The sequence below is a fragment of the Pseudopipra pipra genome, chromosome Z, assembly GCF_036250125.1.
Source record: "Pseudopipra pipra isolate bDixPip1 chromosome Z, bDixPip1.hap1, whole genome shotgun sequence".
Lineage (NCBI taxonomy): Eukaryota > Metazoa > Chordata > Aves > Passeriformes > Pipridae > Pseudopipra > Pseudopipra pipra.
The window spans coordinates 66,057,257-66,072,556 of record NC_087581.1 but is presented as its reverse complement, the minus strand read 5'-3'; the positions used below and the strand labels follow the sequence as shown (position 1 = coordinate 66,072,556).

The window sequence follows — 15,300 nt, the reverse complement described above, 5'->3', positions numbered from 1 at the left end:
TACTTGCATTTGGGGTTAGTAACTTTTCTTCATAGCTGACCATATAGTGCTGTGTTTTAGATTTACGACCATACCAGTGTTGACAACACACCAAAGTTTGAGGTATTGCTAAGCAGTGCTAACACAGTCTCAATATATTTTGCTTCTCATTCTGCCCCTTAGCAAGTGGGTGGGCAAGACATTGGGAGGGCAAGACACTGGGGGGGGCACAGCCAGGACACCTGACCCAAACTGAACAACAAGATACTCCATGCCATAAAACATCATGCCAAGTATAAAACCTGGGAGGTGAGGGGTGGGGACAATTTTTCCAAAGAACCCACTGCCCAGGGACTAGCTCGGCTTTGGTGTGCTGAGGGGAGGTGGTGACTGACTGTCCTTGTATCACTTCTTTCATTTCCTTTCCCTACACTCACCCCTCTTCACTTAAATTGTCTTTGTCTCCACCCACCAGTTTTATCTTGCATTTGCCCTTCCAGTTCTCTTCCCCCATTTGCTAACAGGAGGAGTGAGGGAGTGACTGGGGGCTAACCTGCCACCCAGAGTCAATTCACCAGAGCCCAAAACACAGCTTATTCAGCACATATACACTTATACACTTCTGCACATACCCCAGCCAAGCACTCCCAAACCATCTATCATGGTGGTGTGTGAGTCAGTGCCCACCACACTGTCTGGATAGTAGTAGCCATCCTGATCCATCACCACTCTAGCCAAGTACTCCAGGTTCACTTGGTGGATGATCCCAGAGCCTGGTGGAATAATCCTCAAGTTTTTAAAAGCCCGAGAGCCCCACTGAAACAAAAGGAACAGGAGTCAAAAATTTTCAATGCACATGAGCACTGACAGAACTTCCATTCACTGTACTTTTTTCCACACAAATAAGATTATTTTTTTCAGTACCTTTAAGAATTCAAATCTTTCTTTGTTCCTTTCAAATTCCAGGTCCTGATTTTTTTGCAAGCTGTCTGATCTGCAAGTGAAAATAATCAGCTGTCAGAATCAAAAGCATCCGACTGAAATTTATGTCTGGTCAGATACACCCAAATGTTGAAAGAAAAGAAGATTTATTAGCTAATGTGAATGCTGATCAATCACATCTGTTTAATATCACTGCAGGCAACCAACGAAAAGAATTTAAGAAATCTTAAGAGTTAATACCTGAACTCTGCTTCAAATGGGAGTGCTAATCTGCATATTACATATGCAGATTAGCACTAAATTTGTAGCTTGAGAAAAACAACACTACATGTTAGAGAAATACAAATTTTCCAACACTTAAATCAGAAGTAATCAGCAAGGCAACAAACACAACTGCCATGCAGCTTCTGTTAAAAAAGGTTATCACTATGATATGGTGCTGCCTGAAGCCTCCTTGTTTCAAAGCAGAGTTAACAAACTTTTCACTTGAAAAAGTGAAAAGCTGCCTAACTTACATCTGCAGAGTTTGAAAGAATTGAAGCATAGAGCTAGCCAATGTTCTCTCTATATATACATGAGTCTAATACAAATAAAATGAGGCTGTGACAAAAAACAGTGACTACCAAAAAACGATCTATATTAAGTCCTGGATACTACTGATAACATAAAATGAATTTTTTTAAAATAATATAGAAAAAGAATCATAATAGTTGATTTTTTTCCTATGGTAAAGACATAATCATATCTTGTTCACAAAGAAATACTCTGTTTCCCAAATATCTTAAAAAAACAGAGTAATGCAAATTAGAAAGAAAAAAGGTTAGGTTTCCAGTTTAATATATTAGTGCTAGAACATCCATTAGCCCCAAGATCAGTCTTCAGGTGCTTATTTCTCATTTTGCATCTGTATCTAAACTCTTTAGGGTTAAGAATAAGAAGCAGCACCTCTAGAAAAAATGTCAATGGCAGTTGATTTTTACAGTTACATAAGTCAAAATTTTTTGGCTTTTTTCTCCCCTCTCAACTATAAAATCTCAACCATGAGAATTTCTATCTTTATTAGTCTACACTTAAAAAAAGTATGAAGAAAGCTATATTTGAAAACTGACAACATTCTTCTGAGCAGCAGGCTTTGCAGTATATTTCTGCCCAGAAGTTCAGTATGTTTATTTTAAATAAACCTCTAAATACTGAGAAAGGGTTCTTATGTTCTTTAATTTCCACCTCCCAGGAATTTTTTTCTTTGCAGTGCTATTACTTAAGTGGCCAGTTTCAAAACTCCTTCCTCTGTAGGACAATAAATACAGTGTATTTTAGCAAGAAGGTAACTGCAGACAAAAAAGATGGAAGGGAACCATCATAAAACATGTAATTGCAGGATCTGTTTGGAAGATCAGTTCAGTAGGCCCATATTTATGTACCCTGGAGTGTAGAAGGACCTCCATGCAGAGGTCTTGTATTTCACTGTGGGTCTAGTGACTGCTAGTGAGTGTTTGTCTCTTTGTAGCATGGGGGGGACTTAAAAGTGTTATGTTCCTGCCCTGTGCTTAGAGGAGACACGATAAGCAGCAGCTGAAGCTCTTCTGCTTGGAAGCACTGAAGCAGCAAGCAGCTCCTCAGAGCTGGGCCTACGGTAGCTTAGGTCTATTCTTGGAGAAGTAAAGAAGAAAGGAGACATTTGTGTTTGTCCTTTCCAAAAAGCCCTACGGGGTCAAAAAAGTGCATGTGGAAAAAAAAGCTATTTCTGAGCAACTACTAATAATGCAGTATTATTATGGAAAATTACAATCATCACAGGTCTGGGTTGAGCCTGTTTCTATTAACATTCTAGTTTCCATTAGTCCAGGCTCGTACTGCTAAGAGATGTGCCACAGAAAAAAGAAAATTCGCCCCCATAAACCACAGCAACCAATACAACAATCTAACTTTAAGTTAGATTATATCACTTAGACTTCTTAAAGTCTGTTATAGTACAAATGCTAAGAATATCACCAGTGGAACTACCTTGATGATCAGTGCGTTTTATTTACAACCACTAAGAAGTAAAGAGTAATTTTGTATCCTTACTGCCTGTTAAAATCAACCTGGATGGAGTGATCTATCACTAGATCAGCAGGACAGATAGGATTGATCTTTTCAGGGTCCCCACCAAGTTTCTTCACAGCATCACGCATCGCAGCAAAGTCAACCACGGCAGGCACCCCGCTGAAACAGAGGATAAATAAGCATGGTGAAACAATTCGGAAAAGAGGGGGAAAAAAAAACCCCAAACCAAACACAACTGAGATCCAGGAGATGCAGAACAGACACCTACTGTCACATGCAAAGCAAACCACAGCCATATCCTCAGTCTTGAGATCATTTCTCTGTGGAAGGGACCCTTAGGAAGACAAAGTCAGAAGAGCAAAAGGGACAGAACTGTACCTATATCCTGAGCACTGCAAAAATAAAAAGCTAAACTCTAAATTCATCAAGTAACAGAAGCAGTTCTACATGCTTGGCTGAGAATTTGGAAATTTGTTCCTAGACAGCATTCCTTAGGGACCTTGAACTGGTTACTCTTCTTTTGCTCTGTTCCCCTCTCTCCTCCCCAGTTTAAAAATGAAGTGGGGAGAGGGAAAACAACAGTGTTATTTTTTTGATTCTTTGCTATGTTTACTTAGTTGATTTTAAGGCAAGAGTCATCTCTTCCAAGTTCTGCAAGGCACAGGAGAACCTTCTCTGTAACCTGTATGTTCCACACTTCAGGTGAAACTGGCAGAGCAGGGCATGAGATTTCCTAAGTTACAAAGGACTTGACTGCAAAACACCTTCACAGAATAACTGTATTTTCAGAAGTGGATTTAACTGTCCTGGCAGATCACTGGAAAACACAAAGGCAGAAATAAGGTGCACCATGCATTCCTACTAAAAAATTCTTGTACTTATGACTGACAAAAGACCTTATATCACAAATGGCACTCAGACAGCTACAAGCCAACATTCATATTGTTATGAATTGTCACATATCTTGTGACCATCCAGCAACCCCTTGAACTCCAAATAACTCAGAAAAATGTTAACAGATCTTTTCGTCTATGTTTGTATGTCTCATTCAACCAAAATGATTTTTAAATCCCTAAATTAAGCCTGCCTTCCTTCCTTCCTATGTGAGGTCAGTAAACTGTACAAAAGGTCAAAGTAATGCACCTGAGAGTCTCTCATTCATCCTCCATTTGCAATGCATGTTTATTCATAAGCAAATAAGGAGTGAACAACCAGAACTTTTGGCCTTTCAACACCTGACTTACCTAAGAGATCACACACATTTCAATATTTATTTTAATGAAGCTTCTGATGCTTCGCAGCTTCTCACATTGTCAGCTTCTATTTAGGTATATTTTACCATGGTATTTTCAATCAACTTGGGAAACCCTCTTACATATCTGCCTATCTGATTTTGCTGGCTGATGAGACAAAAAGAGTTCTCTGATGTGCACTCAAGGATCTGGCATCAGTCAGCAACCCACTGAAAACACTACATTTTTGCAAGAGCAGCCCAAAGCAGTAAGAGTTTATGTTTTCAACTCTGACTGTATGGAAGCTATTACCATTTGAGCATACATCAGAAACAATGCAACAAGAACAGTAAAATCTTTGTAATTTCCACAGAATTTTACCTTGAAAATCCTGAATATTTACAAAAAATAAACAGCAAAAAGGGTCCACATTATCTAACCTTAACACAATTAATTGATATTGTTCAGCAATGTGAAGCAGTTTGACCTCCCAGGATATGCATATTACAAGGAAAATAGCAAATATTATGTAATGCTACCTAGGGGAATTTGGGGGAGGGCAGGGGTGGGAGGGAAGCAGTGGAAGAGTTATTTTGCCAGCATGGAACAGACACAATGTCCATCTACAGTATTTAGAAGAACTCAGAATAATTAGAGAATGATCCAAATAGGGAAATTAAATAATTCTAAACGAGGACAACTTGAATGTAATTGTATGGCTTTTGGAAAGTTGCCAAAGCTGCCTTATTCAAAAGATTCCTCAGAGGCCTGTCCAAGAGCTCATTTTTCAGGAATGCAGCTGCCCTGCATACTTCTAGGCAAATTTTTAAAACTCAGCAGAAGAGCAGGGGGCAAGAAAAAATTGTAGTAACAGAGGAAACAACATTTACTTGAAAGTTCAGCTTTCTCTGTTCTCCAGCTTTTCAAAGTGTTAACAACAGCCAGCAGGTGAAAAATAGCCAGGAAATCAGCACTTCTTTCAGTTGAGGTTTAGCCCCTTTTTCCTAATGCCTTTAGGAGCTGAGTTGTACTGGGTCTCTAGCACTTGGATAACCTCTACAAAAATGCCAAACAGAAGGTATGACAGCTAAGACCCTTTGCTTTTGAGAAAGAAAATCAACTGGCAGCATAGCAGCACAGGGCTTACCATGGATGAACTAAACCGTTCTATAAAGACAGAGTACGAAGGTACAAAGAACAGTCAACTTGCAAGTCAAATGCCTTATTAAAAATAGTTAGAAGTTATTGTTCAAACTGAAAAATGACTTTCCACATTTACCAGGGACTATTACATGATTATTACTGACACATGGGGGCTAAACACACTGCAATAACAAGTCCCACTTTTCAGAGTCCATTAGGTAGGAATCTCAGTTTGCACTTCTGGGAAAAACAGACATTCATTTTTTTAATAGCAGAGAAGTCTATAAAAATGTATTTGAAATAATACTGACTTGGAAGAGAAAGTAATGATGCGGGTTAAAAATGAGAACTGAAAAGGGTAGAAAATTGAAAGCAAGAGATCCTGGGGAACCAAAAACAAACAAAAAACCAAACAACCAAAAAACACACAAAAAAATACAATACTCCCCTTCCCTTCAAAGAACAAAACCTCTAAACTTTGGATTGCCTCATTTGGATGCAATCCAAATGCATTTGGATGCAATCCATCACATTTTCTTCCCCTCTGTTCTGAAGTTATGTAAAGATATTTATTTCTACATCCCAGAAGAGTTTCACTCAATGCTTTTACCCTGAGTGTCTGCCTCTTCAAATGTTGTCTGTAGCATGACATCAAGGAAACTTGAAAAAAGCTTTTCCAAATATCTCACTGTTATTTTTTCCCTCAGCTCATCCCTCCACCCCAAGCTGAGCATTGCTGCACTCTCAAAAGCCCCCCTTCCGAGCTTTGGAGAGCATCAAACTCACGTGAAGTCCTGCAGAATAACTCTTGCAGGCTTAAATGGCACTTCAACATTCTTGTGTTGCACCTCTTTCCAGTTGAGAATATTCTCAACATCTCCCTTCTTCACTAGGAACTCATCACAGTTACGGATTGCTGCTTCCAAGAGGATTCGAATAGAAAATGGCAGGCGTGCTGCATGGGGAAGAGGCAAGAAACAAATTCAGTTTTACCTTGAGGCATATGTCAGCAAGTGCAAAGTTCCATGCCTGGGGCAGACAGTTCTTCAAGTGCTGACCCCATATTTTCACAAGGCTTTATCCCAAATTATCCAATCCTCTTTTCTAGCCTCTGGCTTTGTCAGGAGGTCAGTACTAACTGACCTCTTCCCCTCAATTCTTTGAGTAGATTTATCACGTCAGCTCCTGTGAGACCATAGACATCTTTGCTGAAAGGACTTTTCCACAGCTTTTCCACCCTCCACAGCAACGCTACTTGGAAAACATGCTGTGCTCACCTTTTTTTTCTGCAGTTTCCTCTCATTCTTGCCACTGAACACAGACGTACAAATGCACTAGAAAAACATAATTTTCTACCAGACATGTTGGAAAGCACAGCTTTAGTGGTCTATGCAGTCTCTTCTTCTCAAGAGATGGAAAATGAAACTGAATGGAAGTTAGACTGTGCATCTGTTAATCTATTTCAGATTAGACATATTTGTAGAAGATGACACAAAATGCTATTGGAGCAGTACTGACAGCCTTACTACAAGCAATGGGTGTGAATTAAAAAAACACAAGTTACTCAAGACTTGCCCCTCTTGTCCACTATAGATGTTTGATTGCCTCTCAGAATATTTATATTTCAAAATCTCTTGAGAAGTTTGTCCCAACTTTCTACACAGGGGCCCTGAGACATAAAAGTCACTTAATCACAGTGAGACCTCATTACTGATATTATTAAAAAAAACCCCAAACAACTGCTATTCAGGATACAGTAATTCAGAATAATTTCAGTTGCTTTTGTTGTCGTTTTTTGTTTTGTTTTGGGGGTATTTGTTTGTTTGGATTTTTGGCAGGTTATTGTTGCTGTTGTTGGTTTGGGTTTTTTCCAAAATATTCTCCTGTCCTTCCCTGCCCCATTCTTCTGTTGCTAAGCTATTCCATTTTTCTGCTGGGTAGTGAGAATTGCATCTTTTTTTTTTTAAAGAATCTCTTGCAATCCCTGAATGGATCAATTGGTAATGCCATGAGTGTATTTGTCTACTTCTTAAGACTCATCTCTTCTTTTCACACACCAAGTCTGACATTAATTGATTTCTCACACACTATCTTAGCCTGTAATTGATATTTGTTGCTGACACTCAGAGAAAATGTTCTGCCTGTTGCTTCCTAAATTTTCCTTAATCACCTGTTTCCTTTTTGAAAGACCAAAACCATGTAACATAGACAGCTTTGAGCTATAGGTACCCCCTTTCTAACTCAGTGGCACAGACTGTAAAATTTTTACCAGTGCCACATGAAAGATCTGTGAAGTGTCAGAAGAACTAAAGAAAAAGCCTCCTCAGAAAGGATTCTCCTCAGAAAGGATTCTCTAACCAGCACTGTTTTTAAAGCTGAATTATCTTTCTGAATGATTCAGTCATATCAGTGTTAGATCCTTTCCAGCCTTTCACAGTAGCTCAGTAGTATATTAGAAAACTTGTGCCCTTAGTTTTGCCTAGCCCTCCTTATGCACTCAGGAAAAAACAAGATTGCTGTGTGCACAGTATCTTGAGAAAATGTTACTGTGATCTTGCCAATATTTTCGTAGTTCTAAATTTATAGAAGTAAATTTTCCTCAAATTTTGTTTTAAAAAAATATCTTTTGAATTCATAGTTCTCTTCAGAGACCAAATATCATCTAATGTGGCAATACCTGTTCCAGTTCTGTTCAGTGTAAACAAAACATTTTCCTTATGTTGTCAACGTACCATATCTCACATCTCCCAATTTGCTCAGATTAAAGAACTTCTTCAGAGGCTGTTTTGGGTCCAGCGGCTCCACAATCTGTACAAACGGGTTGCTCATGGTTGTTCAAGACCCTTAGAATCCCTAAACAAATGAAAAATCAAAGATACTTTCATTACTCGTGTCCTGCATACAAAGTACACGTCCCACGGTCCACAGTGTATCTGTTCCAACTTTCAAAAAGGCAAAACGGTACAAAAAGACAATAAGGTACAAAAAGACAATAAGGTACTGTTAGTCATGCCCTTTTCACTACAAATATACATGCAACACTTCCTCAGAGACAAAAGCATCGTGAAAATACGGATATACCACATGGTTTAGTGTCACAGAAGCTTAACGTTGGAAATAACTTCTAAGATTTAGTCCAAGTGTTAACCCAGCACTATCATGTCCACCACTAAACCATGTCCCCAAGTGCCACATCAACACATCTGCTGAATACTTCCAAGGGTGGTGAATCCATCACTTCCCAGGGCAGCCTATTCCAAGTCCTGGAAGACATTTTTTCCTAATGCCTAATTTAAACCTCCCCTCGTGCAACTTGAAGCCATTTCTTCTCATCCCATTGAGATCAACCCCACCTGGCTACGACGTCCTTTCAGGTTGTTGTAAAGAGCAATAAGGTCAGCCCTCAGCCTCTTTTTCTCCAGGCTAAACAACCCCAGCTCCTGCAGCTACTCCTCGTTAAGACTTGTGCTCCAGACCCTTCATCAGCTCCATTGCCCTTCTCTGGACATGATTCTACAAAGAGAGTTTAGTGTCTTCACTATTCTCTTCTTTTCACTGCTTCCAGACAGCTCTTTGTGCCTCTGTGATTCATGAGCCACCATGAGAACATGGCCCCATTTCTTAAGTGGGTTTTGGTTCAACCCCAGGCAACTAAGCACCACACAGCCACTTCCTCACTCTCTCCTGGAGGGGTCAGGGAGGCAATCAGAACAGTAAGAGGTAGAAAACTCATGGGTTGAGATACAGACATTTTAATACATAAAGCTCTTGTCTCTGTGGAAGCCCTGCTCAGTGGTAGCAAAAGCATCCCTGTGATATCAACCCTGTTTCCAGCACAAATCCAAACCACAGCCACATACTACCTACTAGGGAGAAAATTAACTGTATCCTAGCCAAAACTAGCAGAAGTGGCATTGATCTAAAGCTAAACAGACAGGCATTTGCATTCAAAATTAAAAACAATTAAACCAAAACAGAAAACACTATTGTTTTATTTGAGAAGAATTATTACAGACTAAGAATACAAACCCTATCAAGTGAAAAAAAGGAACCCTCCTGATTTCAGAGATTTGTTAAGGTCACCATCAAAAAGAAAATTTAGGCAGACTCTATTGTAAACATGATTTTAGTTTGAGATATTTTGTCTTTTTTTTTTTTTTTTTGTGGCTATCCTAATGCCTTACTGGGTTAGAGCATTCTACTGGGACTTTTAGGGTCATTTAGGGTTCATTTACAGAAGTTGAGATATTCCCAATATCAAGGCCAAATACCACAGAGGGGCCTAAATTCACTATACAAATATCTCTCAATCTCCAGAAAAGGTTAACTGCATGCAAACTGCCTAATGGAACAGTTCCTAGGACACGCTGAAGACTTGAACTCTGCCCAGGCCTCTTCTGAGAGCACTGGCTTAGGCCAACACATGCCAAGGATCAAGCTAATGATTTAACAGTAAGAAGAATTCTCTTGCAGTGTCTGGCAACATTCCCAGTCATGATTAAAATTTTTTTAGAAGAGAAATAATCAAAGGTCCGATTTCCAGATCTGTTGATGTTTTTCCACAGCACTCTTTCTGTCTTCATTCAAGTAACATTATCTTCCCTTGCCTCAGTTTAAAAAAAAACAAACAAACAACAACAAAAAAGAAACCAAACACAACAAGGCATGAGAGACACATCCTTTGACAGGCTTTGGAGACTGGTGCAAAAAAGATGCACAAACAGATAAAGCAAGGTCAAAGAATGAATTAATTTATCTCACCAGCCAGTTTCATTGACTGTTCAGGAAACACTACTATATGGAATATATTTCGGGGAGATTTTTAAATTATTCCACTATTTTTGAAATTAAAAATTCATATACTTTGAACACAACAACCAAGGAGAGATGGCAAAAATGATTACAAAGAAAGGTCCAGGGTGTAAAGCAGCAAGATACAATAAAAGAAAGGAAAAGTGATGGATATTTCTAGATAAAAGCTGAACGGCCAGGGAAGTTGAAAGGCTGGCAAATGAACAGACTGCAAACATACACCCTCTCATATGTATCACCTCACATGTTCCCATCCACAAATTATTTTCCAAGATTCCTCCTCCCAGCTTTGCAGATACTCATCCCGCACACAAGCCTATCAAGTTTTAGATGTCATGATCTTTAAATAGCATGGACCACTCAGCTATTCCTCTAAGAAAACTGTGCTTCTATGATTGAGCATGATCAAAATTAACTTCTTCCTTCCTCTCCTTGCCAGCTACGCTCCTGATGAGTTTTACTTTTTTGCCTCCAAGCTGAGAACATTAACTAATGCATATTCACTTCTTATGGGAAAGTCTAAGAGCAGCTGAAGATAGGAAATGTTCAAATATCCCCTAACAGATAAACCAGCGGATCATTACTTTGATATGACCATAATGAGTCCACTGTACTCAGTAAACATATTCTCATCCAAGTGTAAATTGCAGCTCTAACATTTCCCATCCAAGTCCATGTCTGAGCAAATCAAAATGTTATGACGCATTATCTGCATGTAAACATTTCTTTACCAGATATCACCCTCTCCCCTGAACAGAGCTCTTTTAGTTCACAGTATGAAGTACCACAGTATAAACCTCCTCTCATCAACTGAATTACAAAGAAGCCAAACTGTGGGCTGACCACAGCACAATCACATGTTCTTTTCACCTTCCTGGCCCCACTGATATGAACAACTCTATTACAAGCCTGGAAGCCATTCAGAAATACCTAGAAAGAGGTAAAGTCTCTAGAAAAATACCAACTAGCAGCATTGCTGTAGCAAATTTCACAGAGCCAGAGAAGCCTCAGTCACACCAACTACTACTTCCACACAGTAAATTGTAAACCAAGTGGCCACAGCACTGAACTCAAGCTGGTCATCTGCCAAAAAAGACGCCAAGGAGCAAGACTCCGCATACTGAGGATACAAAAATTTTTAAACCAATCACTGTGACAGATACAGATTAACTTTTTGATTAACTTGATACAGATTAACTTGTGATTGCAGCACAAAATATTTATTTTGCAGGCATCAAAATGTAAACATGCAAACAGGCTAGCAGACAGAGGAGAAGACATCTGTCTGCCTGGGACTGGTGCAGTACACAGGGTCACACGTGTTGGCCATGGCCAGTGCATGACCACAGTGCACATGACCTGGTCAGACATACCAAAACAAGCCCAACAACCTTAAAACTGTTTGAGCGGAGGTCACATCTGAAATTGTGGATTATCTGAACCTGAAAATGTGGAATAGTGGCCCTCAGGAAGGCAGAATTCCTCTTAAGAAGTTTCTAATGATAACAGCCACCCACACAAATAGTGCTCATCCAGGCCTTGGAAAACAGTAGCTACTCTAGCCCAAGCAATTTCCCCTCTCCAGTTATCCAGACAGATGTTCTTTAGTGTTTGTACAATTCTTGACATAGCCCTAGGACTCCAGTGGTTTCAGCTGACTGAACCTATGAAAATGGTTCAACTGGGAAAAAAAAAAGGAGCATCTCATTGCTGAAACCTTCTCAGAGGTTAAAGCACTTCTATAAAGTGCACCAGACAAACAACCTTTATTTTAGCCCTTGCTGTGCCTAATAATACCCACAATTCGGCTCATACTAATGCTGATCATCTTTAAATCTGTACTCCCTAACTATCAATATTGGGTTTCACTCACCTTGTTACATCAATGCAATAGTTTATCACTGTGCTACCCAGCTCCATCTCTTGTCAGAGTATTTCTCAATTCATCCAGATTGTATATCAGCTCATCGCTCTGTCTGATCATCAATCAGTCTGATTTCTGGCTTTCCTCTCTACCAATTCCAATTCTCTCTCCCCCAGAGAAGCAACACTGCAGAAAGATTCTAACCATGAACATCAGGAGAAGCAAATTTATTTCAATGAGGTCATAACCTTCAAATTTCTCTGGAAACACGAGTTTTACATTGCAATACTCTAATAAAGCTTTTGCACTAACAAAATCTGTATGCAAAACATTCCTCACTTCATTGAGTGAGCCAGCAAACTCAGCTTTTACCACGAGAGCTCAGATATTTACTAGCACCAAAAGATCAGCGCAAAAACAGCTGGCTGAACTGTCTGTGGGAATCTCTATTGTCCTGAAGACCATGATGATCATGACGTAATAAACATGCACAAGCCCAAGGGGACAGAAGGAAAAAGGTGTTTGTCCATCCTCTTTCCTTGTCTTCTCTTGATAGTTAACTAAATCAAATACATTCAAAGCATATTGAAGTCTCATGTGGACCTCCACAAAAAAGATTAAAGTATGTAACTAAGACTTTTTACTTTTTTAAAAAAAGAACACTCACAGGAGACTTAAGCATATGTTTCATGTGCTGACTTCAAACCTTCAGCTGCTGTAACTTCTCTGAGTGTCCAATATAAACACAGTACTAGACAAATCATAACAACATTGATTGGAAAAGGACTTGGTTCAGTTTAAAGCACATTCTTGATTGACTGTGGCCCCTAAACTCTACTTCAGACCCTTTTAAAAGCAGTTGTGTGACTTGGATCAATGATAACAAATGAAATTTTACCAAAATTAATGGAATTGAGAAAGCATGCTTATATATCCTGTAATTTTGCACTTGCAGAAATTATCTCACAAAGACTTGGGAAAAAATTTGCTGTTTAGCCTCTCACTATACCCCAGAAAAAAATCTGAAAACCGTTCCAGACATCACTTCAACATACTATTCTACTCTCTTTAGAGTTGAAGCTGAAACTTAATACAGCTAACCAGGCTAAAAGAAACTATCTCTTTCACACCACAAAAAAAAAGATTATTTTTAAAAAACGTAACTGCTCTTATATTCATTTGTTGTAGCCAGATCAATACCAGCAACAATACTGGTTTGGGGTTTTTTTAGGGATATCAGAGCACCCTACTTATCTCTCGCTACCCATAAAAAGAGAAAACTGTAGCACACAGAGTACTTTCCTGCTAAAATACATGCTGACAGTAAATCATTCTCTTTCTGTAGTACATGACACAAATGTTTACAAAAGACTCCCGATTAGAAATAATCACATTTATTACATAAGTTCCTGAGGACAAACTAAGGACATGGATTTATTTTGTTTGACCTGCACAAAGTAAAAAAGGAAAGAAAAAGATTTTAGATGAGATGACTTCCTTCAAGCTTCAGGCCATAAAGGAGGAACAGAACAGGCACAGTTATCCAGCATTTTCGTACAGACATATTAATCTCACTTGGTGTGATAAACTGAGAAAATGATTCGGGCTAATTAAAAGAAAAACAGTGTAAGGTCAATATGACGTGGAGAGAGAAAAGAAAAATAAATCATAAAACTTAATTGGGCCCCTATAAAGACATACAACAAGTTACCTCCCTTTTATCTTGTGTAAGATTTATAGTGAAAGAGTTTTGTTTAGTTAGCTGGATAATAGCACCTTTCTTAAAAATTTATAACTTTGTATAGATAACAAGCAAACATCTGCTGAATGTCTGACTTGACAGTGTATTATGGATGCTTATAGATAATATTCTTGTTTAAGAAAAACATCTGTTGAATGTCTGACTTTAAAATGTGTAATGTTTTTGCTTATGTATAATGAATATTCATGAATCAGCTGGAAATAAATGTAGAACAACTGTCTTCTTTGGGTGTGACAGGCCTTGGGAGTTGTTGAAACCCCTGCCTCATCACCCACTGCTGAATTTGCTTTTATCATATAATAAATTCTAATTGGAAATCACCCGACTCTGGGTTTCTATTTATCACACTTGGGGAAAGGTAACATGTTCAACTGCCTTTTCTATTCCATCTTTGATTTCTTAGTTGCTGTCTTTCAAATTATGAGAGGGTGCCTACATTATTAACAGGAACAGGTTAACTTTAAACACTTCTTCATAAAACTAAACTCCTAATAGCTTAACTAAAACAGATTTCAAGTAGTCAATGCTCTTTTTCCTGAAATGTGAGTAAATTCTTGACCACTACTGGGAAGCGCACACTCAGTAAAGAACACTCTAATTAATTTGAACACTCTACCAGACACTAGAAATGCTAAAAAAGTTACACTCAGCCAAAGAAAAGATGGTATTTTATCAGTCATCAAGAAAAAGGGGAAGACTCAGACTTGCTGGTACTCGCAGGAAACTTGGGAAGAAATATGACAAAATATGATGTTTCTGTGCTGAAGCTTCCAACTGAAAACTGGGAAAACAAGAGGTGAGCTGGTAGGACTGCCTGGTGATAAGGCAGAGGACATACGGAACATTTTCCACTCATCCTGAATCTGATCTTACCACTTTCCATTGCAACTATCATTCCTACTCCCTCAAGTTGTTTCCTTTAGTTTTGTCCACTCATTGTGTGTATGTATGTATACGTATCTGCACTTAGCTGCCAAGTATGCAACAAGCACCTCTAAAAAGCAAAAAGTAAAAAGTAACTAAGAAAATCTAAAGGAAGCTGCAGCAGAGCAGTGGGTTACTGAGCTGTAAATTCATCATCACAATATTGAGCGTGCACTTCGTGACACTACTAGCAGTTACATATATCTGAACAGCACTTGTCAAATTAAGGGCTATTGCTCAGTTCCCCTGAGCCTCTAAAACTTCTCATGGTTTCACATTCTACTCAGCAATGGGCCTTCATTAAAATTAATGACTGATGACTACTTCCAGTTTACAGAGGTTACAAATGGTTTAGCCATGAACAAAGATCTAGCAAGTCTGGCATGTAGGAACTTCTGTTCTATTGGAATTGCAGCATGCTCTGTGTACGCCTACCTTCCCTGAAAACCAAGGAAGGAAAATACACAGGTTAGCATGTTGACAGAAGTCTGCATTTTTGATATGGAAAGGCAACCTCTCCAATACTACTCAGATGTCTGCAGGAATAAAATTTTGGTACGTAAATCCATCCAAAATTCAGTTCAGTTTGGGAAAAA

At 38.8% G+C, this 15,300-nt stretch overlaps 1 protein-coding gene across 2 annotated transcripts in view; it reads right to left on the bottom strand.

Annotated features, from left to right (window-relative positions):
- Nucleotides 1-15,300, bottom strand: part of ACO1 (aconitase 1) — a 36,905-nt gene that overhangs the window by 17,010 nt on the left and 4,595 nt on the right. For both annotated transcript variants that reach the window (XM_064642083.1, XM_064642084.1), the window contains exons 2-6: nucleotides 8,075-8,195; nucleotides 6,129-6,297; nucleotides 2,989-3,126; nucleotides 904-973; nucleotides 612-795 (exon numbers count right to left, since the gene is read on the bottom strand). In XM_064642083.1, the coding sequence (XP_064498153.1) occupies nucleotides 612-795; nucleotides 904-973; nucleotides 2,989-3,126; nucleotides 6,129-6,297; nucleotides 8,075-8,171 (658 nt within the window). In that variant the 5' untranslated portion in view covers nucleotides 8,172-8,195. The remainder of the gene's footprint in view (nucleotides 1-611; nucleotides 796-903; nucleotides 974-2,988; nucleotides 3,127-6,128; nucleotides 6,298-8,074; nucleotides 8,196-15,300) is intronic.